The following is a 24914-nucleotide window of genomic DNA, read 5'->3' as shown; positions in this document are numbered from 1 at the left end:
ATTATTCATGGCATGTCTGTGTTTAGGAAAGTGTGATGCACTGAGCTCGGTTATTAGGCACACACTAGAAGATATCCCTCAGCTGGTGATATTGGATTGCATGTGGACAGCTTCTCAGTCCTTCATTTACAATCACACAAACACACTTTTTTATGCGTTGCAAATTACATTTTTGAACTACCTGCATCTAGAGGCCTGTGTGATTTGTTATCAATAAATGGACTGTAAATGCCTTGGTACTTGAGACTTCATTAATGACTTGTAAAAACTGTGTATGGCTATAAAGCCTACTGTATCATATCTACACAGTATTGCTGTGAAATACTTTAAAAAATAAACTACTTTTATATTGTTAGTAATCTTACAAGACAAACATTAACTGGGCTGAAGCAGGTTAGGTTTACTTCATCTGGCAGCTTAGTTGTTTTATACACTAGCCTGTTTCTTTTTTATATATATATCTTGTTTGTGTCAATGACTAATGTATAAAAATGTATCAAATATGATACAGCCGGATTCTGAGGAATGTTCATTTGTAAATCTCTCAGACAGTTATCGTTATGTTTCTTTACGCTTTGTTACATTTCACTAAACTGGACTTTTAATCATAAAACTAAGCATTTAAAATCGTCCTAATAGGACATTACTGGGAAACATAAAGTGACATCTGATAAGCATTTTATGTAAATTGTCTGTAATACTAATTATAAAAAATTAATTGCATTGATTTCCATAAGATATCACAATTTCATCTTGCTTACTTGCATTTTTTTTCCATCTTACTCAAGTCTAATGATCCAAATATGATATAAAACAAAAACTTTTTCTTATATTTTAGTTCAAGATTGCTTAAACTTTTCCAGAATGTTAAACTCAGAATATTTAAGCGGGTTAATATTCATTGTGCTTTCATGACGGAGCAAAGATCAATTCTTATCAAATTAATACGGCTTGCGTTAAGGCCCATTTCCAACGATAAGTGCACTGCAGTTATGACATCTGCTTTAAATTCTCAAGGTCTTTAAAGTCAGTAAACTCTGATGGACGCTTTTTGTTCATCGGCCACAAAAATAATGTCACTCCAGTGTATCGTTCTTACCGTGGTGCGGACATTTATATTCTCATAACTAGAACGATTATTAAAACCAGCCACAGTCCTTAAGTCACCTTTGGAAAAAAAACAAGATTTACAATTGCACATCTGGCAGACGTTTTAATCTAAAGAGATTTTGTTTTTGCGGTTTGTTTGCATTTGTGGTTCAAGGTGTGTATTTTCCTGGAAAGATGTTATGCATGTTTTACATTTCAAAATCAACAGAATCCTTCATCTAAGCCTATCTGCTGCTTCCATCAAGACCGTTCCCTCAGGCCGCGTCATTAGGAAAGGAAGATCAAAATATCCTTTGTGGAAAATGCATAGTTTCATTAACATCACATTTCTTTAATGATGAACTAAAGCCACTTGATCCTGAACGAGCAGTTCTTCAAAAACAGTGCGGCCGGTTTGCTGAAGAGTACGACACCAATAGATAATTATCACGGAGCAACCGGAGACAAAACAAGCACATGAAAAGGAAGAGTCACAGACCGTTCTGAAATTTTGAATTTTTTTCATTGTTTTGTTTCAAAATAAAGATCACACATTGTTTAGAGACAATCTACAACTGGAGTTACAAAAAATAGTTGCCCAGGCAGAAAGCACACACAGCATCTGTTACCTATACACATTATGGTTACAAGTGTGCCTGCATAAAGAGAATCATAGGAAATATACACAAGGCTGTTTAAATATACACCGGAGAGTGTTCCAAATCAAAAACCAATGGCCAGTATGTTACAATCACTTACAAGTAGACAAAAGAATGGCAAATCTGTACACACCTCCGACTCTAACCCGGGGCAGTCGAACGCGTCAAACACATACACACAAACGCGCTTGCTGCTACCTGCCCCGGAGCGAAGGAGGGACTATAAAAGATCTTAAAAAAAGAAAGGGATGAGTGGAGGTGAAAAAGAGGTGGCTGGTGAATGGCTAAAAGCAGAGTGCGCACTTTTCTCTGTTCTTTGTACATCTATGCAGTAATAATTCAAAGGGCTTCAAAACCAACAAAAATTCTGATATTACAATTTACAATATATAACAACTCATAACTCAGAAACCACAACCAAAGAGGTGAGAATTTACACTGAAATGCACAAGATTTTCTTTTTTCCATTTTGTTTTTTTTTTGTTTTTTTCTCCTCATACCAAAAAAGGGCTGTAGAAGCGAGTCCACATTTACATTAGCGAAGGTTTACAAATGTACAATTATACAATCAGAAGTATGTATTCACTACAGGGGAAGATTATAGATACAGATTGGACATCAAAAACCAGAAAAACTACAAAGTTTTATATATATATTTATATATATATATATGCAAAGGTCTACACCAAGTATGCACTAAATAGTTTATAGAAGCAAGACCAAAAACGTCTCCCATGCTAAATGTCTGCGTGTTAGCAATCAAGTGTTAGCGATAATGTGCGTGTGTGTGTGTTATGAAAGAATATGCGCGTTAGAAAGGTGATGCGAAGCAATAAAGTGTGTTTGCGCAAGCCTACATGATCGAAAGTGGGATAAATCAAATATTCTCTCATTCCATACAGGACCAAAAAAGGGCCGTCATTTAGGTAGTAGAGTGAAAACGAGAAGAAATGCTAAAAGGGAGAGGAAAAACTAAATTAAAAAAAAAAAAAAAACAAAGAGGTCACAACCACCCGGAGATGATTCAGCAATGAGAGGAAGGTTTCGGCAACCTCCCTACGTCGTCGGGTGCGGACAAACACGCTCACACACACGCCTGCACACAGACCGGCATCCTACAGGAGTTACGGGAAGGGTTTACATTATGCCATTAGGGGGTGCACAGAGCGGGCCGAGGTCAACGCCGTTCTTCATGTAGTACTTCTCCAGCTTGGCCAAGATGTGCTTTCCGTACGTGTACTTCCTCAGCGTGGCAATATGGGGCCGGATCTACACAGAAACAACCAACATCCGGCGTTCAGTCACAATTAATTGGCACAAACAGGAAAAGACATTGACGATAACTAAATGGAAGCTGCACCTTGTGCATTACAATCTTGCGTTGTGTCGGCTCGGCCACATCGATCATCTTCTGCACAACGTAGTTGGCGTACTGGTCCTTCATCATGGTGTATAAGGCACTGTGGGGCCCGTCTGCCATACTGCACACCTCATCAATCAGCATCGCCCTCTCGGCACGCAACGAGTGGGTCACGCACTTTTCCACCACGTTACTGGGAAATAAAACACACAAATAGCCCTAAATAAGACTCTTCTTTCTGTGCAGCTCGTATCGTGCACGTGTGAATGCTTTGTGCGCACCTGGCAAACTTATGCTGGCTGAGCCCCAAAACATTTCCGCGGATTTCAGATACGATCTTGCTCTTGTCCTCCGCGCGGCCGTGCTCCAACACATGCTGAATTACATAATTTCCATACTGATCCTATAACGGATAGAAGAGGGGAAAGAAGTGTTTTGACGACGAGAGAAACGGATAAGATCTTGGGTCAGTTCAGAGAGAGACGACTTCATAAATTACCTGGACCAGCTGCTCGGTGTGTTGATGTATTTCCTCCAGTATCGGTAGAGTCTGCTCAGGCAGGCAGTGCTCCAGAATACGCTGGATCACCCGACAACCATATGGGTGTGTGGACAGAGCAAACACCTGCACAACACACAGTTATTAGTTAAACGTGCACACAGAGACAAAGGTTTTAAACACACTTCAAAATAAGCCGTCCTACAAAAAGGACTGGATGAAAAAAAAAAAGAAAAACTGTTTTTCTGCAACACGGGCAGGTCATAAAAGGCATGTTTGTAGACTTTTTCTATCCCCAGGACTTATTTTATAGAAGAACATGGGGCCCATAGACTACTTGTTCACTGTTGCAGCCATTTTGGCCAGTGTGGTCCACTGAAAAGGAAACACTGAATTTGACACGACTGCAGATATAAATATTTGACAGGAAATGTTACTCAGTAGTGCTAAAAGATATTTTTGGGAGGGATAATTAATTGCTGTGTTAAAAAAAAAAAAAGTAACTAAATTGATCAGAATTGTAAAGACATTTAGAAAAAACATCAGTTTACACAAAAATATTAAGCAAAGAATACAGCTTTGCAACAGGAATCACATGAATAACATTTTAAAAATCTTAAAAAAAGTTTGTGTTGTGTGTATATATATAGACATGTAGTGTATTAATATTTTTGTCTATACTGTTCTTCTTAAACTTCAAAAATCAGGCCCTCCATAAATAAATCAGAAAAGTTCCCATGGTATGCACACAATTCAAGCTCTACTATTCAAACATACAGCTTTCACAAGGTTCAACAGAGACACACCTGTCCTTTGAAGGCATCAATGATGAACTGAAGAGCATGAGGCTGAACACACTCGATGCACTTCTGCACAACATGATTGCCATTTTGATCCTTCACACACTTTAAAACGTGTCCATCAAGCTCCCGAACCATCTCATTCTGCAAAAGACACAAACAAATTTGATTCAATCCACACACCTTGTGTAAATTCACCACAGCAACGTGAGCACGCAGCCTTTCAGAAACTTACAATGACTTGTTGGTCCGAAGGGATAAACTCCAGAGCTTTCTGAATCACTCTGCAGCCATACATCTGCAGCGCCAGGGATAAAACATGGCCACGGATCCGCTCAGCCAGAGCCAGCTTTTGATCGAGACTGCCAAACTAAAACAAACATAAATGGCTTAAATGTCTTAATAGACATCAGGTACACTCAAACTAAACTGATAAACTTCGCAACACTGGCACTTATTTTCCTGCTTTGAAACGAGATGTACTGCATGAAGCGCTAAATAAATAAACATGACTCGACTTGTACAATGCATTACCAAATAAATCAGGTTCAAGTCTGAACCTGCAACCTCAGTCCTCTTGTGTGAAACACTGTGGTTCATTAGACGCTAAAATGATGCATGTATCAACATAAGAGCTTCGTATTACCTCAAAGAACTTCTGGATGACATAATTTCCAAACACATCAACCATGAGCTGGTAGGCTGCCTGTAATATCTCATTGAAGACCAACTGACGCTCTGCAGGGCTTGCTCTTTCCAGTTTGAGCTGGATAAACCTGCACACAATCCAGATGGGTTTTTTTTGGGGGGTCTTTTTATATAGCATTTTATTATGCTCACTCTTAATTAAAGTTGTAACATCAGGATCCTGACATTTGTGAGCTGCAACAGACATCTGCTTTACCTGGAGCCATGTTGGTCCTGGGAGAACTCCATAACGTGTCCCGCGATTTCTCTCAGCTGCAGGTTGGGGTAGCGGTTGTTTCGGAAGTCCTCAAGCAGACGGCTACGTCCCGATGGCATCACGTCAGACATGCCGTAGCGTAGTCGTGATGATGGGAAGAGCTGGCTGCTGGGACTGAAGAGAGACGAGCCTGTGGTGGCACTGCGGTACTTCGCCTCTGCTCCTGGAGCTGCAGAGATGAATCGCCCGCTGCCATTGGTCAGTCCACCTAAGGGGGGAGGAGCCAGAGGTGGGTATGCGTTAGATTCTATGAAAGTTTTTTTTTTTTTTTTTTTTTGATGGAAATGTAACTGAAACATGCATACTGACCAAGGTTAAGACTGCTTGAAGATCCATGAGTTGAGAGAGAGGGTGGCGGGGTGAGAGAGTGGGAGGGGCCTTGGTTTGGAAGAGGCATGCCAACTGGGCCAGGGGAGGAGCTAAAGCTGAGGCCATTGTAGAAGCCCCCATGGCCAATAGGGGTGAGGCTACTGGGTGTACGCTTGTACAGGTCAGAGCTACCCGTCAGAGAATCTCGACGGGACCCACTGGAACTGGAATTAGCCACTGCAATAGAAAACTATACATTAAACCAGAGTCCAACAAAATTGCATAAGATTTTTTGAACTGCATTAAATTCAAATATCAAACGACACTTGCAAGCCATTTCTGTAAGGTGTTTCATGAATGAAAGCAGCTTTGGCCACACTCTTTATGCAAGTAATATCATTATGATATTGTGGAATATTTCTAAAATACTAATACTTTTTTTAAATACAAACAACAGTTTTTTTTTTGTTTTTTTTTTAAATCATAAATTAAAAGTTTATCAACAAATAAGTTGATTTAAACTGTACACAAGGAGCTTTTGAACTTTGAACTTGAATTTGAACTTCCATTAGCTAAGAACTAAAGTTTTGGTTAATGATTTTGGCTGTCCAGATATTTTCTAGCAAAATATTTTAAGATGCAGTTGTGTTATATCAATAGTAAGAATAAACATTTAAAAGGCAGAATGTGTCATTTCTGATTTTTATTTTAAAGTAGATTTTAAGCTAATGGCAACAGCCCTCCAGAATTTTTACAGTGATTTTTTTTCTTTTTCTGCAAGATAGCTAAAATTGAGATTACAATACCTGCTGTGCCAAACCCCCCGAGTGCTGCACCAAGCGTGGCTCCCAGAGAAGAAGATGGGTTGGCATTGAATCCAAGTGAGGTGCTTCCTGGTTGAGCAGAGCCTTGTGAAAATAGTGAAGAGCTTTGTGAAGACGAGCTTGGAGAGCCACTCCCATAAAAAGAGCTTCCTCCCAAGGCCCCACTCCCTTGCTGCCCCGGAGCCTGCTGGGAACTCAATGCACGAAACGCACCACTTGCTCCACCACCAAGACCAGCATTCGCCCCACCTGCTGAGGCAGCAGCAGCAGCCACTGTACAAAAAAAAAAAGAAGAATATTTAAATACAAGACAACATTTTTAAAGTTTAATGGTGGTCTGCTGTTGCAATGTTCATTATCACATCATTATCATATTCGAATGTGTACCTGCTGCTGATGGGCTGATGATAACTGATGCAGGGGCCATCAGTCGAACTGGGCCACCGCGAGCACCTGTATTCACCACAAGTGCACCTGTCTGGTCATAATATGCAGCTGGAGCTAGCACAGGATAACCTGGAAAATAAAATCACATCCTCATCAGACATCATAATGACCGTAAGCGACTGATCTGTTAAATAATTCTATTATGCAGATAATAATTCTATTATTTTTCTGCTTTAATGAATAGAACAGTTAAGAAATGCACAGAGAGAGAGGAGTGGAATCGGCAAAAGACCAAGACTCCAAGCATTTCTTATTATTATCGATGTTAAAAACAATTGTGCTTCTCAATATTTTGTGGAAAACGCAATACATTTTTTAGGCAATCTTTAGCACTTTTGATCATTAGAATACATTTTTGCTGAATAAAGCACAACTGTAGTGTATATTCACAGCTGAAGTTTCCATTGCTATTCAGAATATTTCTTTCCTTCACTTTTCAGGCCAGGAAAACACTGACACAGACACTTTTGGTTTTTTTACTTGATTTGTGACACTGTCAACCATATAAATTACATCATATCACAACTTTTATTAAAAAGGAATAGTTTTATTGTGAACACCCCTATAAGACATATCAAGAGCCTTTTACCAGGTACGCCTGCTGCCAGCCCCTGCCCAAACGCCAAGGCAGAATTCACAGCTGCTGCTGCTACAAGCTGCTCTGTCTGCTGACCCTGCTGTCCTTGACTGGGAGTCAGAGGTCGTTGGTTTCCACCTGCACGCATCACCTGGAGGAAACAAAAATCATTGATTGGTGGATGAGTTCAAATGTATGCATGTTGCGACTGCCATACACCAGTGGTCTGGTTGGCTGAACTCTTACCTGCTGTTGGTTCTGCTGGCTCTGTGCTGCTGGCTGCTGGTTGGCCGAGTTGGAAGGGGTGGCAGCCTGTTGTTGGAATAGGTTGGCAGGATACACGCCCCATGGAGTCACACCATAGTACTGAGGGGGCATCACCGCTGGACCTGAAAGGCACAAACATGCACGTCATCTTTCACATGAAGGGCCAAAGCACACTGTTTTCGGAGCAGGCTCAGGGGCTTTGATGTACACGGGATGGCAAGTCGACAGCCATTTCCCTTGCCTTTGTACTCCGCTTCAGGAGCATCAAAGCAGGTATGTGTCTTTGTGTCTCTGCGTGTGTGTGTGTGTGGCTTAAGCAGGCTGCCTCAATCCTAGAGCTAAATCTCAAGCCCCTGGAGGACGCAGTCAAAACCCCCAGCCATCATGAGCAACACTTCTCATCCACTCCAGTCTGAACCTGTAGCAACAGACCGATCCTGCCCCCACCCAGTCGAAAGCAGTCCACATTTTTGTACCATCATCATACAAGTACAAAGAAATCTGCTACACTAAGACACTTTCATTAACGGGCCACTTTCAAATGTAAAAACATTTCTATATTTGCATACTGAATATGGCATTTGTACACATTTAATATGCATTTATACTATACTTATTTACATAAGTTTGTGGTTAAAGAAAGGATTTTATCCGGCAAGCATGGCATGTAGCATGTAGAATACACATTTTGTAAAACTGTTACAGTGCTTTTCCTTGTTGAGCAACAAGTAGAAAAACGTCACAAAATTAACCCCAATAGAGTGATCAGAACCTCAAAGAGAAGCTAACGGTACATAGTACCTTACTTTACTGGAGTCATAAACAATAATGACAATCCTTTTATACTTATGCCAGAGATATCTTGAAACGCAAACTAAACATTACATATCCATCTCAAATTTCCACCATGAGCTCTCACCCAGAGTGGCGGCAGCAGCGAGGCCGGCAGCATATGGATCAGTGCCAGGAGGAGCAGCGCTGATGATGTATGGATTCGGTACAAATGCAGCTGGGGCCAACCCTAACACACAACCAATAAGAAACAAAGTTATATAACATACCCAAAACGTTTGTCCACTAAGTCAGGACACTCAAATCTACAGCCAAACTCACCAATGTGTTGTTGTTGAGCTGCAGCGAGGGCGTACTGCTGCTGCTGGGCCGCCGTGAGCTGCTGTACTGCTAGAGCACTGGGCCTCTGGAACAGCTGCAATACATGTTGCTTTTAACAAGCATGAAAAGTGTACTAAAATTTGCATTTGTTTACATTCATAAATGTAAGGTTTTAGAAGCACATGCAAATACGGCTAATAATTACTCCAGAATAACTTCTAAAGAAACTGAATGGTATTGTGACACGTTACTTCAAACAAAGGTTTTGAAAGATAGCCTTCACATGTGTGGCCTTCAGTGGCAATTAACTTGAAACAAATATTTATAAATACACACAAGCTTTCATTATTATTATTATTCTACTCTAATTACAGACTTGATTGATTGCATCAGATATTCACCTGCTGAGGGGAATTGTAGTCAAACAGGCCGACAGTAGCAGCTGTGGAGTCAAGAGGCAGCTGGCCTCCAGTGTAATCTGCAAACTGTAAAGTCTCCATGGAAACAGATTCCATGGGGTCCAGGGTCACATTTTGGGCTTCAACATTTGAGAACTCCTCTGCTGGTTTTGGCCCTGCACCTCCAGCCAGTTCTGGTCCTCCCAACTCCACCTCTGGACCAGTTGGAGGGCAGTTTCCAGGAGTACGGCTGGGTGAGAAACAATCAAGAGGTTAGTCTTCTATACTCAGAAATAATTAAAGCATCCAAACAAAAAGTAAATTTAAAGGTTGAGTGCACATAGGATTACAAGTCTCAATCAAGGTAAATTTATTTGACCAAAAATGCCATAAAAACAGGAATATTGTCAAATATTATTACAATGTAAAATAACAGTTTGTTATTTTAATATATTGTTTTATAATAATATATTTTAATTATAATATAACAATGAAATGTATTCCCATTATGTCAAAGCTACAGTTTTAGGAGCCATTAAGATTTCAGTGTCACATGATCCTTCAAAAATCATTCTAAGGCTGCAAAATTTTTTTACAGAAAATTTGCACGTTCTCAGGATTCTTTGAAAAAAATATTTAAAGTGTTTTGCAACATTACAAATGTGCTGACGGTTCACGTATAATTAATTTTAATGCATCCTGGTTGAATAAAGGCTTTTTTTTAAATTACAACCCAGATTAAAAAAAAAATTTAAATGGTGTATACCTAAAATCCTTAACGTCAACATCTAGCCCATTCTGATTGGGCAGTCCATTGGGGTTATCCAAAACATCTGGCTCTGTCTCCTTAAGCTCCTTCCGCTCAGGGTCAAAGGTTGTTTTGGGTTTCTGCTCTACCCTTTTCTCAGGGTCATCAGCCTCTGAATCTCTTGGACCCTAAGAGAAATATACAGGACTTGAGGTAATATTTACAAATAATGAATTTTCAGTTTTAGGTGAACTATTCTTAAACAGAATCTTAATAAAGAATGAAAAGATTGTTTAGATGAAAAACTCACAAAGGCTCCTTTACGCAGACACGAGTCCATTTTCTCAGCAGGAGAGGAGCTAAGAACATACTCCACCATGGAGACGCCTAATCCACCACTCTCAGAACGTGGTGACAGCACAGATCCGGCCTCTCCAACACCATGGAAGCCCTGGCCTGGTCGGCGCTGCACCATGATTGGCTGGGACACTGAGTGATCTGGAATAAAAAACAAAAAAAAACTGGATATTATGGGGGAAAAGAAAAAAATTAAATATGCAAATACAACCACTGAATGTTAATTTCATGCTTACCCGAAGCTCCCCAAGCACTGTCTCTCCACTGGTCCAGAAAGATCCCTTTTGGTCCATCTTTCCCTGAATCATCGGTTTCCCAAAACTTCTTCCCAGTAAGGAGCTGCTGCAGACCGGGAACATCAGACAGAAACATTAATACATTAAGAGAGCAAAACAAAGCATCAGGCATAAAAAATGAGCAAGGTAAGGACTCTCACCTCTCCCATAGCTCGGCCCTCTAATGCAAGAGCCTGGAAGTCATGGTTAAGTTCATCCATTGATCGTACCTGTTTTAAAAGAGAGAATGATCATCAGATTCAATTTGATACCAGTTAAAAACCGAGGTGGTTTTCCAGTCACTGACTTCTACCTGGTTGTCTGCATGAATGTTGTCACCAGTCGGCCAGCGGTGCTTGCAATTGTTGTAGCCAGGCTGATCGCCATGTTGCCGTTGAAAGAAATAATCCACCATGGCGTCATCTTGAGAGCGTCCTGCTCCCTGTGTAGGGGGAAGGGCCTGAGGAGAAGGGCCAGGTTGGGGGGTGTGGCCCGCAGCACTCAGCACCACAGGCATGCTGGGTAATGGCCTGTCAGGGGGAGGCAGTCTCAGGTGGGGGCTGAACGAATCCTGCCAGAGCACAGCTTTCCTCTTCAACACACACGCTACGCTCATTCCACCAGAGACTGTAACAGAAGAACAAAACAAAACACTATTAACCCCAAAGGCATCTGGGATTGCTTTGCACTTAAAGCATATTCGCTTACCATATTACCACACCTGTATATCTCCAAGCAATCGGAGAATGAGAAAGCTCGCAAATATTGGCAGAAATATAAACGGCAAAATCAAAACCAGCTTTGCTTATAATAAAAAACAACAACTCTGGATGTGAATATAAAAAAAAAAAACAGCACAGTAAATCAGATACAGAATCAAGTGAATAGATTCCAGTCAAGACAACATAAAATAAAATCCCTGACCCATGCAAATATAGGGCGATGGAAGAGAAGATGCACATGGTCTGGGCTAGAATGAGGTCAATTCAATCCATCAGTGTGAGAGTCAGCGTTGGGCTGGAAGTGCTCATTACTACATTTGCACACACTTGTTGAGGCTCAGTGGGGAAAGCAGAGGTGGTTGTTCTAGTTAATCAAGCAGAGCGGGCCTGTCAAAATGAGTCATTTCATTCTCATTCAAATGTGCATCTGATATCATTGTCTCAAAATGACTTTGACATACTGGGAAAGTCAAGAGTCAAATTTCCAGTAGAACTAAGTTTTCCTGATGAGAAAAGGTCAATTTGTAGCTCGATAAATTGAATAGTGTTCATGGCATTACAAAGCTTCGAGGACTTTTGGGAACTGTCATATTACTAAATACACTTGCACTTATTAGTGTTGCAATACAAGACAAAACATTTTTATTCTGACTGTCTGACAGTTCATATATATAAAAAAATAAAAAATAAAAAATTACTTGCTCCATTAAACTGAAAACATAACATTTTTTAATATATTACATATGCACCCAATTAAGCAAGGAAATGTAGGTTATGATTATTGCATGCATTCTGCAATTGGTCTTTATGAATTCCATTTTGTTTGTGTGTACCAATTATAAATTTAAAGCAGTATCACCACTCTTACAATTGACACAGACAAATAATTAAATATTATTTACTTGTTTATCCGTTTTGACTTGTGCCTTGTACATAAAACAATAAGGTAAACAATAATGCTTTTCTAAGAGGAAAAAAATATGATAATTTAGGTCAAGTGCCTTGTAGGGGAGACACCAATCAAACTACCAATAGTAAAATATTAATTTTGAACTCTCAGTCCAGTGTAGATGAATAACTGCAGTTTATCATGGATAACAGAGGCGTATTTGCTAAAAAAAAAAAATTAAATGAAAATGTCCTACCACGGCAACTCTTGCCAAAAGATGTGCAATAAGGAAAAAAAAAGTTCCATGTAGCACAGTTTCACTTGTTTTCTCCGTATTTCTGCTTGCAGTTGTCCCACTTCTCTGAATATGGTGATATAGGCCATCAACAATACGAGAAACACTGCCATTCCATTTTGCTATTTCTCATTAAAAACAAAGACACTAGCAGAGTTAAATGAGTGACCATGTGAATATAAATTGCAGTTGTGGTAAGACAGGCTCCAAACATTTAATCTTTCTGGCATGTAAACAATGATTTAAAAAGTGTTCAATTTAATGGCAACGAAATTAAAATTAGCTTTGCTTTATGACAAAATTAATTCTAACTGCTGTTTGTTTACCTAATGAAAGAGGACAAAGTAACTCTTTGGGTTAAATGAACTATAATAAACTCAAAATATTAATTGTCATGTTTTGCTATAAATACTCTAAAGACTAACGACAGCATGTCTGGTTTCAGCGACTCTGTTTTGAACACAGAAAAGAGGCCACATTTTTGTTTTTGTGAGTTTTCCTCTGGCTTTCACATCTAAAACTGAACCGATCTTTTCGAGAGATATGTAGATGCAGGCCACCACAAGCAGCAAACTAATCCCAACTGCAAAATCCTGAGATTGGTGTAATCTCACCCTAAAACGGTGCCAGAGGTGTTGGCAGCACTGAGGGCAAATTATGTCACACAGAGCATTCTGGAAATAGGAGAGAGAGCCTTTTTAGAGCTGCTTTTTTGGAGATTAAGTGTATTCCATAACCACCTTTCATAAAATAGGTGTTAACTGAGTGTCTCACTCAGATGAAATATTTACTAGGTACTGAAGCTTTCGTGCAAGCACATGTGGTTTAGCATTAAATGAAACTGGGTTTTGAATGTACATTTAGAATATTCAATAAAAATCTGAAAGTTATTGCAATGCTGGTGAAAGCAGACTGAAGCAACACAATGTTAAAAATAGTTTAAAAACAAGCAAGCAACATTTTAAAAGACGCTGTGTCATGTAATCCTAACAACAGTTTGAAAGGAACTCAGATTTGTTGTTAGCTCTGCTCGTGCCAGAGATTTTGGAAGCTGGCTCACCAACTCACTAGATCATCATTTACAGGGTCAAAAGCCTCAATCAGTTCAAATTTCCCAATTTAAACCCATGAAAATGCTAAAGAATTTTAAGTGCCAAATTGCAGACTACTGCATTCAGCTCCTGTTTTAAAATCAAACATATGGTTGTGCAATTAAAACCTTCCAAATCTTTATCGAATAAAATCGATTGAAATATTACATATGAATAAAACAGTGACTGTACACTTGTAAATATATCTGTACACTCTTAAACAGTTACACTTCTTTATATTTTTACTCAATGCATTATTTCATTTTCTTTTATTAGCGTTATACTGCTTTTTTTGCACTTCCCTCAGCACTGGAAGCTCCTGTCACCACATCAAATTCCTTGTTTGTCTAAACATACTTGGTAATAAAGCTCTTTCTGATGGTATTAAACCAGCAGACTATTAATAATAAACGTTCTGTGAAAACAATGAACAGCAGCTTTTAGTCGTTTACAATCATGCAGACATAAATATCAGAAATACGACAGCGGTTTATTTTATTCGATTGAACTGCTTTTCCACAGTTTTTCTGTTTGAACACAGACGCCTTTAACTGTTGCGCTCGCGACTATTGCAGCATCTCATACATTAAAAGAGCATTTTAAAAATGCGGCGCTCAAGAGAAATTCAACTTCCATTGTCCCTGCATGTTTTTCTATTCCTCTACCCACTTTGCATCTTTTTCAACACCAAAGTGCATTCTATGTGAACGGTGCCTCACAATATGATCATGTAAATCTCATGTGTCAATCGTGAGCAGTTAATCACATGTAAATTAAGGTATCTCATTTTTTATTAAAACTTTTCAAATTCAAGGTCAAATGTTAAAACTAATAACAGTAATAATATAAAACCGTAACGTTCACTCCATACACAATCAAAAGTATTATTTCTGCTCTTTACCTATCAGTTACCATATATCTGCACTCTAATTTGTCCCTTGGAACATCAAATGCTAGATTAAACACCTGCAAAAGATCCCCATTAGGTGTAATCCTGTACACACAGATGAAGTAACGTCCTGAGCTTCAAATCAAGATAGTAAACACTATACAGAGTGAAGCAATACACTGTTCAGACAGACCGAGATAACTGTGTGCACAGCACTCTTGTAACAAAGAGGGCTCTCTGCATCAGAACAAAATTCATCCCTCACCTATTTTAAATGATAAACATGGTCCAATAAACTAGCTCATTAGGTGTGGCGGGTCAGAACTATGAGTCAAAAATTTGTGACATGACACAGGTCAAAGCCTATGGGGAAACTAGAACAGGACAGCTTCATGAATCACACTGTCAAAGCAATTTTAACCATTTTGCTGAATTGGTGGCTAATTCGTAAGTATTTTTACAAATTTGTTTTCACATTTTCTGACATGGTCTACTAAAACCTTATGATTTTTCTAAAAATGCTATGCTTTCATACCGACTCAAAACGATGTAGTATGGCACAGGAGATACACTAAAAATGGAGATGAAGACTTGGATTATGCACATAAACCTTGCGCTAGGGCTGGGCGATATATCGCATGCTATATTCATGCACATCTCGTCAGTAAAGCTGGTTCCTTAATTAGCGGTAAATCTCCATCACCTGTTTTCAAATGGAGCACCAGTTCATACACAGAGCCGCAGGTCACTAACAAGCTACGCAATATGGTGTTCAGTTTCAAAGGCAAATTACTTTGTGATACTGAGCATTGTACATTGTAGATATTATTAAAATTTATGTTCATAAAGTGTAAGAACTCAGATAAACCATATAGTGCTGTAGTCTTACGTTTACTCATCACAAACCAATGAAAGCAACCATTAAGGGATTTGTTGTTTTTGTTCTGCAGGGAGTTTCTCAGCAAGAGCGCCCCTCTGGCCTTCAAATAAAGTTTTACTACTAATCACAGAACTGTGCGTCACTGAAAGACACGCACAACAATCACAGCTTCTTTCTTAATGCAATTTTTTTACATTTTCGATTTATTGTGCAGCCCTACGTTTCAGGTTCCCAAAACACTGGATCAGTCTCGACGAAAGTCCAATGCGCTAAAACTTTTTCATACTGCAAAATTCATCTCTGTGTGAACGGGGCCTAAATGGAATTAAATTAAACTAGTTTGCTAAAGAAATAAGTTAAGATGGTTCCCACTAGTTTGTTGTTGATTCATCCATTGCTTGGTAGAAATGAGACGTATGCCCAGATCAACAAGTTATATGTTATGCCCTCATCCTCAAACAACATAAAACAATGTAAAAACACAGAAAATGGGTTATATTGGGTTCAAATTTGTGTTTTGAAGTGAAACCATTGATCTAGGCTTCACAACACCTGCACATGGAAGAAACACACTCAGCTCCCACACTTGTGGAAAATAAGTAAAATCCCACTATGAGTGCTAGAGAAATTCCCCAAGTGCAGGATCAAACTGAAACTCCCCTTCACATTCATCACATGCCTCCTTATTGGCCTCTCTATTGAACCGAACAACCATCTTTTCTCTAACACTAACATCCCATGTATAGTTACAGTTTCCAAAAGTAAAAACCCCATTCATTTCCTCCACAAGGTAATTGATTTTTAACAATAACATCCAAACCAATAAAGGCAGGCCTACTGTGAGGATGGTATATGCTTTGTTATAGCCATTATCCTGTACTTTCTGGCAAGAAACTACATTACCCATGATTCTGAAAAAATCTCCAACAATCAGATCATCTAAACAACCAAAAAAATAAATAACTTTAGTGCCCTAACTACTCCCATGAAGCGTTGTGATTTATGTAGACGGATCTCTTCAAGCGTTCAAAATGCTTAAAAATCTGTCTGCATAATATGCATTTTATTATTATCTATTAAAAATACTATTTTTTTACCATCTTTAAATCAAGTTTTTGATTACATGCTCTATGGCATGGGCTTCTATTTCTTTCCCTCTTTTGGTTTATTCAAATTTCTTTGGCCTCAAATCCAAAGTTATCATAACTCAAAGGCATTCTCATCTCCATGTGAAAAATTAGTACAGTACCAAAAAATTGGGCAGACGCCGTTTTACTCAAAACTGACATATTGGCTGTGCCTCATAAGCCAGTAAACTGCCTACATAGACGTGTGCAGGCGTACACGACGCCTAAAAAGTTTTTAGACACAGCCATTGTCCTCATAGATTACATGCACTCTACAGTCGCCTGCTGCCTGATCAGGTTCGCCATTACATGGCCCAAGCGCCAGAGACACCCGGAAACAAGCGCTCCTGAGCTCGGGCGGCTGTATGCACACCTCCCGGAAGTGGGTAGAGATACCGTAACTGGTTGCCCATGACCAAAGCGTGCGTTTGCATCACGATAACACAAACAGGTAACAAAAGACGTGAGCCTTTGCTCACTAGCAAACCTCAGTAGGAGGAGGGAGAGCGTTCCCTGTCACTAACGGTGTACATGAACCCGTTGACATCAGACGGTCGTGAAATAGACGAGTTTGTGTGAATTGTCATCCATTAATTCACGACAAGGGAATCGGTGAGGGGCGGAACTGTCTGGCAAGGCTTTGATCAGACGTTTTAATGGCTGTTACGCGGTCTATACGGTTAAATAATGCTGGTTTCCAACGGAAACCGACACAAACGGGTATGTGAAACGCACGAACCGGTACCTGTGAGTCCGCGAGCCGGCTCTGCGCTATTCTACAGGTCCTCTTCCCGTTAACAAAAGGCCCGGGCCGTCTGGACAGGAAGAGCACTACAGCAGGAGGAAGACCGGGGAGAGGAGGGGGAGCCACTGCCTTACAACAAAGCCCTCGAAATCACTCGTTACACCCCGTAACGCCGAAATATAAACGCGCAACGAGCTAAAAAGGTTCCGGATGAAAAGTCGGTTTCGGAATAGAGGGTTACTCACAGGTGGAGGATGCGGATGGTGACGGATTTCAGCCCCGGTTCGCAGCAGCTCCCTAGCTTTCACACCGACAACATGGCGGCTCGATCCAAGCAGACGCGCGCGGGGCATCATGGGTAGAATGAGAAGGAGCGCGTGCGGTTCATTGCGCCAAGAGGGGAGTGTCGTCCTTTGTTGTGCTCGAGACACATACAACAATGTACAGATTTACAGGCGCCTCATAATGTGTGACATACATCCCTACACAGTGTGCCACTGCCCGCTTTGGAAAGTTAAATGCTAGGTTTTGTTTCCATTTATAGGAGCAGACGCGTTTAAATCGTTTTTTTTCTTTTTGCTGCTTTATCTGTTGTTTTAGGCACGACTCGACCCATTTAATCTTAGTTTCAAACGTAAGCACGTGTATCTTACACCAGTTACAGCCAATTATACCTGGTTTGATTTTTTTTTCGCTCATTTGTCAATTGTAGCAGTTTAGTAGTAGTCATAGGTGTTTAATTAATAACGAGTTAAATTTATTATTAATAGTTATCATATTTATTATAAATATTTAATCATATGCTTAAGCTCAATTTTTAAGTGAATCAAAAAACCAATATGTTTACATGTATTATAATCTCAGTGGCCTATCTTTAAAATAGTGTTAATATGAATGGTTTGATTATTGTATGTACATTTGTAGCTGCATGAGGATTGTGGTACATTGCACATAAGCTGTTCAGTTTTGTAACAAATTGTATTTTTTTTTTCTGCAAAGTTGCAAAACACATTTATTAATAATTGCACTGTGAATGAAACAGACATTGTTCAAAATGCGATTGTCACATGTGATACAATCTCAATATTAATAATAGACCTTTCAAGAAATTTATATTATAGTTGCATGTATACATTTTGAGGACTGCTCAATGTTTTTATTAGTGGCAGCAGGTTAGGTCAATAGTGTAAAAATTTGTGCTGTCAAACGATTAATTATGATTGTGATTAATCGCATCCAAAATGAAAGTTTTCGTTTACATAATATGTGTACTGTGTATATTGATTTTGCATAAATACGCATACATGCACGTAGGCTATCTATCTATATCAATATATATGATACAAATATAAATATACACAGCACACACACATATGTTACATAAGCAGAAACTTTTACTTTGGATGTGATTAATGCGATAGCAATTACATACTTTCCCAGTTAATTATTCACACTTTAATCCATATTTTGGATGGTTTCTTTCCACTTAGTATAAAGAAAAACATGTTATGAACACAAGATTGACCAAAATTGATTAGTGCGTAAAAAAAGTGTCTTGCCTTGAAAGTATATTTAGTCACACATTTTACCAGTGGATCAAGTAATGTTTTCTTTTCCCTCTCCGAACTCCTGTGAGCTAGTCGAAAAGATGCACGTTCCTCGTTTTAAACGTTCTGAAATAACAGGCTGTTTGAAATGTGAGCAGCTACTTAACTGCCTTTGTGTAAGGAGCAGGAGGACATTGGCTGCGAGCGAGCTTTTTCAAATGACGTTCAATGAGATAAAACAGGTCTGCCCATTGTCTTCCTATCTGATTCACAGCTCTCCCTAGGGAGGACTAGTTTTATGCACTTAGCCCTGTGAAAACGGGGCTTTTTTTCCTCATCCATATGCATGTGAGAGAATAAAAATGGTGTTTTATTTCACACTCTGTGGTGCATTTAGAAGTGGCCGAGACAAAGAATAATCTAGAAAGAGTTTATTATGCTGAACAACTGTCCCACCCTTCAGGTGTGTCCCTCTCGCACCCACACTCTCTCTCACTCACTCATACAAACACAGCCTTCCTGAAACAGGTATTGTACGTTAACATACATTCGTTCTAAGCTTGTTTTCAAATAAACATTTATGGCTAATCACATTATGCGTTAGGTGCATAAGTACATATCAAAACTTGTAGTCCATGTACATCGACACAATCAGAAACACACATTCATGCACGCAGACACATGTGGGCCACCCAGAGGCACAGCTCCTCTATTGTGAGTTTTTACATGCACAAAGTCCTACAGCATTCCCCAAATACACATCTACCCAACCTAAAACATTCATCTAACACATTACATTATAGTGTCTTATATCAGAGTATAAACAATCTTTCTCCTACACACACACACACACACACACCAGAAAGAGCTGAACGGCAGCTCTGGATGTGTTCAAAGATTACCTGGGTCAAAGGTTGGCCACCTTGTGAATACACAAACATATACAAAGGCCTATGTGCTCTCACACACACATACTCTCGCACACACAGAATATCTGTTTCTGTCGTCAAGTCCCATTTAGTAATGCTTGTCTCGATGAGGCTTTAAGCATCTCGTTGTGGTCCTGTCCTTATGCTTGCTCTCTCTCTCTCTCTCTCTCTCTCTAGAACGCTGGCTGGTGCTGCACTATAGGTTTCCTCCAATAGAGGGAGACAAAGTTCAAGAGACACAGACGTTGAAGCTGGTAGAACATTTCCCACAATGCAGAGGACTTCATTCAGAGATAAGCAGCTGTTTTCCTCTGAGGGTGGGTTTTTCCTCTGGTTTCTATCCAGTCCTAAATGTATATATGTAAAAAAAGAAAAAGTTAAAAAGTGATGTTTCAAAAGAAATTGGCTGTTTGAAGTACTAAGATAGTACCTACTCTATTTTTAATGGTACATACTTTGTATACTGGGGACAGTATGCAAATGTTCAACAGCCGAATGACCATATATGGCAAAATGAGCAGAATACAAATAGAACACACTACAATGATTTTTTTTTTTTTTTTTACACATTTTTCTTGACTTACAAATGATAGCCCAGCTAAATGTTAAGGCATTTTCACACAATAAAAAAATACTTCACAAATTAATACATTTTTCATTAACAAATCACATTCATTAACAAATGAAAATACATGTCCTGGACGCCGCTTGCTGAATTAAACAAGCAATGCTAAAACAACAACATGGCACACTGCTTTTTAAAATGTTTTAGTGTTTTTCCGTGTTATTTTTCCTGCTGTATTGAATATCTTGAGTTTTGTTAATTGGGGTTATAATATAGCAGAAATTATTTGTGCACTTGTTATTCCATGTACAATATAAACAAAGAAAATAAATTAAAATTACATTTTTTTAAATTAAGAAAAAGTAAGTTATAAGCTAGTTTTCAGGTGTGAAATGTTTCTTTACAGACATTTAAAAACATTTCTAGAGACTATACTATATTTTGAAAGAGTAACCTTTTAAAAGGAAGAGTGGTTCTGATAACAGAATGCGTAATGTAATGGAGCTGTTTACTTACGTATAGAGAGGCTGTAGCTGTAAGTGAGAACTCTTCTGTGGAGGCTGGTAACTATAAGAGTCCAATCCACCAATGAAATCAACTGCAACACAGAGAGAAGACCCGAAACACATTAATTTTGCTGTAATTCACTTTCAGGTTGTAACAACAGAGCAGAATACTTACAGCTGTCCTCATCATCCAGGAAGACTTTACTAACATAGCAGGCATAAACAAATCCAAAGAGCTGAAACACAGAACAAACTATGTTAACAGCCTATTGGTCGTCCTATTTCTCTGCCAAACATTCAGATGCATGAACCAAAAAAAGTCAAAAAACCGTAAGCACTCACTGCAAGAAACACTTGCAAGGCTGAGCTGACCACCTCTATGTATTGGTAGTCCAGCAGGCAGCCACTGACAGTGATCACGTGATGATCCTGAGGAGCCAATGGGGAGTCAGGCACTGGAGTAACTAAGCAACCAGGCCCGTTCTCCATCCACCAGGAACGATGAAGCGATGTGTTAAATGTCATTAGGAAATCCCTGTCCTACAGTGGAACACAAACAGGATTTAAAAGAATCTAATCATGAACTCAACATTGACCCTGTAATGCAATTTTTTGTTTTTTTCAAAGAAAAAATGTTTGGGTTCCCTGTAATCTTTAAATAGTTGAATACGGATGAGCTTCCACTTTTCAGGATCAATACAATTCCCAAAAAATAATATCAAATAAAATACCCTTTCTTCGATAAATACAGTAGTAAAATGGTTTACGAATGCCATTTCATGCTGACTCTAAGATTAAAGCATAACAAGGCATAACAGCAAACATTTATTCAGACTCTTTGGTGTATTTACACAATGGGTTCTCATGGTCTGTCATTTAAATCACCTACCTGTGACAGGTGACCAACTTCCAGGTAAAAACAGATGATGAACGAGTTCCAGCCAACCCAGACCACAAGCCACACAGCATACTGAAAGTGACAGACACGCATATGTGTGCACATATAAAAATAGCATGTTAATGAGACATGTAAAGACACACGTCAAGACAGTGCGATAAGCAAAACATTGTCATCTGTAAGAGCAAAATGTGAGCAAAAAACGAACACGTCCTACCAGTATAAGATATTTGGAACGGATCTGCACAGTTCCAAACACTCCCAGAATGACGGCCATGATATGGAGGAAATTGGCAAGGATGGGAGCCCACTGATATCCCAAAAAGTCAAACACCTGCCTCTGTAATGCAGCGACCTGTGAACAAACCAAGAACAGTTTGCATACACAACCATCCAACATTAAAAAATGCACGCACAAGTGTGCACGAAAAGCTTGTGCTAATACAGATAACATCATACACAGTCTTTGACTCGTGTCTTTGCAGCCTTCAAAATGAACTATACTGGGTTTATTTAGCCAAATATCAAGCTGGCAAAACAAGCTTGTGCAGCAGACTCCCGAGTTACATTGGCAGGAAAATGGTACACAGAGTCTGGTATCGCTGGCTACTATTCCTGGCAGATATTGACACACGCAGCATCCATCCGAGAGCAGCCCAGTACGCGACTGCACATTAACCACACGAAGGAGAGATAGAAAATTCTTCAGAGATGGATCATCAGCCACGGAGAATCTGTGCCAGAAATCTCTGATGATTTCCGTACACTCGAACGTCCGTCATTGACAAAGTACTGCACATCCTCTGCTGCTCACATATGGGTTTATTAAATATTTTGGCTAATTTGATGATAGAGTCCTCGGGCTCTGCTTGGCAGTTGTGTTGGGTTAGTTTGGCCAAACCTCCAAACTTCTTATGGTTGCCAACTCTGTTATTACAATTTAAAATAATACAATTTTCTATTTGACTAAAATTGAAAATGTAACTTGTTCCTGTGAATGCAAAGCTGAATATTTCCCGATTTTCAACACTGATAATAAGACATGTTAGAATAAATCGATATGTCTTAACTACTTCTGAAAGACAATGTGATATGGAGTAATAACTGCTAAAAATTCAGCTGTCATCACAGAAATAAATTACATTAAAAATATATTTGAATAGTTTTTTATATAGTTTATATAGTTATATAGTTATCTTTCAAAAACAGCAACAAAAAAAAATATATTCTAAGCATTTAATTATTTAAGCTGTTTTGAGTTATTCTGAGCACAAATCAGATTTTTAAGAAGATCGCTGGGTGTGAAAAGTCTAAAAACAACCAAAGGGTTCAGGCCATACCTGTTATCACTGAATCAGCAGTACAGGTTGCAGTGGACCATTAAACCCACTTAAGCCAATGGCAAATAAATAAAAATATTGTCTCCACACACATAGGAGCAATCCCAAAGCTCGGTGCCGCAGCTGTTTCCATGGAAACTGCCTGGAGCCCTAGCCCACAGCCCTATGAGAAAAGAGCCCCTTCCTCAGGAGGCCCCTCAACCTCACATGCCTCTAGTCTGCGTGTTACACAAATCATGCATATGCATACATATCTGGGGCATGAAGTTTCTCCAAGAAAAGTTCTGGCGGTCTACTCCACTGGCCCCCTAAGAAATGGGAACCAGGACACTTTCTCCCTTGGCTTCACCCCTCCCAAACCAGTACCCCTGCGTCCTCTCGCACCATCCCTCTATATGCTTTATGTTTACGTCTATATGTTTTTTTCTTCCCCAGGAAAGACTAGAGTTGAAGTGAATACGAACAGGGCTGTCTTACCAGCTGCAGGCAGCAGATGACCACCAGCGTGCATCTCCCGTCGCACCGACCCATGCTCTCGCGCTTGAGGCACGGCTTGGGCCCCGCGAGGCGTCGGGAGAAAGCGGAGTCCCCGGTGAGGTCCAGCGCGCTTCAGGGTCTCGCTTCACGATTACCGTTCAAAACATCAAGAAGCCCACCGGGCCGCGTGCATACTTCGGTGCGTCGATGCTTTTGGACGGCTGCCGGTCATACCGGACCTCCTCCGCGGAATCGTCCAAACCGAAGCGTCCTAGAGCCCCGCCGCGGTTCCGAATCCTAGCAAATCTGCCACACCTTCATTTCGTACCGGGTACCAGGCGCGGACAGACCCGAAATAACACAAAGAACAGAGGAAGAGTCAGAGAGCGCGTTTAACTGGCAGAAATGAGCATCATATGATAAGCATCAGACGGAGCGCGAGCGGGGGGTGTAAGGGCGCGAGATAAGAAAATAACGCAAATGAAATCTGGTCCGAGCACAAGCGAGCCTTTGTGACTTACGGTGAGGTCCGGCGTTGGCTTTTCCGAGCCGATGTGCCGTCGGAAGTCTCAGACTGGCTCTGTAGCTCGAGCAAGCATCCTCCTGCTCCGGCTCTTTGTCAACATCGGCACCGGGAGGGCGAGCACAGCGGAGCGGAGCGGGGTTTGTGGGTGGAAATCAGACACCCTCGTGCGAGTCTGCAACCCGCTCGCGCAACCGCATAGAGACGCTCGCCGCCGCTCGGCTCAACACGAGGCGATTTACAGAGCACAAAGAAAAACATCATGCGGCGGGGGAAGCTCTTATTGCAACCGGGAAACCTTACTATTTTGAAACTAAAATTGCGTCAAATTACAGCAGATTTGTAATCAGACTAGTTTTTTTATTTGTTTATTACATAGTCATACGCTCACGTGCGGGTAAACGTATAATTTCATGAAGTGTTAAGTCTTGAAAGATCAATACGGTGCAAGATATTTTATCTATTTTAAAAGGTGATATTCAAAACGTTTCAACTGTTCAAAAGTAATCTAAAAGCATGCGTGTATGCTCGTTTTGGAGCCCAATCCACATTCAAATTCTATTATTTATTTTCTGGGATTTTATTTGAACCCTTAAAATAAAAACGATAAATGCCAACGTGAAGAAATATTTTAGGTCACTGAGATGGTTGTGACACTAAGCATGTAAAAAAGGGCGATGTTTTTGTTGACCATGTCATTATAAGTATGCTAATTATATATTAGTGTATGTGTTTTTCATTCTATATAGCACAAAACTACAACTTTTTTTAAAATTGAGATTTATAGACTATTGGAAGCTGAATA

At 39.8% G+C, this 24914-nt stretch overlaps 2 protein-coding genes and 1 non-coding gene across 5 annotated transcripts; all 3 read right to left on the bottom strand.

The window, feature by feature from the left end:
- Positions 1-1593: 1593 nt before the first annotated feature.
- Positions 1594-17725, bottom strand: pum1 (pumilio RNA-binding family member 1). 3 transcript variants are annotated; one of them, XM_043217399.1, is made up of 22 exons: positions 17570-17725; positions 11000-11313; positions 10848-10916; positions 10648-10753; positions 10365-10552; positions 10073-10242; positions 9310-9556; positions 8909-9017; positions 8715-8816; positions 7775-7917; positions 7541-7679; positions 6892-7020; positions 6487-6777; positions 5681-5917; positions 5312-5579; positions 5054-5183; positions 4643-4777; positions 4414-4551; positions 3608-3733; positions 3390-3511; positions 3109-3301; positions 1594-3017 (listed from the first exon to the last, which is right to left on the bottom strand). In XM_043217399.1, exons 2-22 carry the CDS (start codon positions 11300-11302, stop codon positions 2886-2888), a joined length of 3477 nt encoding a protein of 1158 aa, XP_043073334.1. In that variant the 5' UTR covers positions 11303-11313; positions 17570-17725; the 3' UTR covers positions 1594-2885. The 3 variants fall into 3 exon arrangements, with proteins under 3 accessions (XP_043073334.1, XP_043073335.1, XP_043073336.1); XM_043217400.1 differs by having other exon boundaries at positions 8909-9002; XM_043217401.1 differs by having other exon boundaries at positions 8909-9002; positions 10648-10750.
- Positions 3878-4016, bottom strand: LOC122324249. The gene has a single exon (XR_006247120.1). It is a non-coding gene; the product is annotated as a small nucleolar RNA SNORA5 (small nucleolar RNA).
- A 1562-nt stretch (positions 17726-19287) lies between the features above and the next one.
- On the bottom strand, positions 19288-24361 carry nkain1 (sodium/potassium transporting ATPase interacting 1). The gene is made up of 8 exons (XM_043217402.1): positions 24108-24361; positions 23587-23901; positions 21987-22124; positions 21761-21841; positions 21214-21411; positions 21047-21107; positions 20882-20963; positions 19288-20147 (listed from the first exon to the last, which is right to left on the bottom strand). Exons 2-8 carry the CDS (start codon positions 23638-23640, stop codon positions 20138-20140), a joined length of 624 nt encoding a protein of 207 aa, XP_043073337.1. The 5' UTR covers positions 23641-23901; positions 24108-24361; the 3' UTR covers positions 19288-20137.
- Between the last annotated feature and the right edge of the window lie 553 nt (positions 24362-24914).

Source organism: Puntigrus tetrazona, chromosome 19 (assembly GCF_018831695.1).
Source record: "Puntigrus tetrazona isolate hp1 chromosome 19, ASM1883169v1, whole genome shotgun sequence".
Taxonomy (NCBI): Eukaryota; Metazoa; Chordata; class Actinopteri; order Cypriniformes; family Cyprinidae; genus Puntigrus; species Puntigrus tetrazona.
Note: the sequence above shows the minus strand (reverse complement) of the source record. Positions and strands in the feature narration are given on the sequence as shown.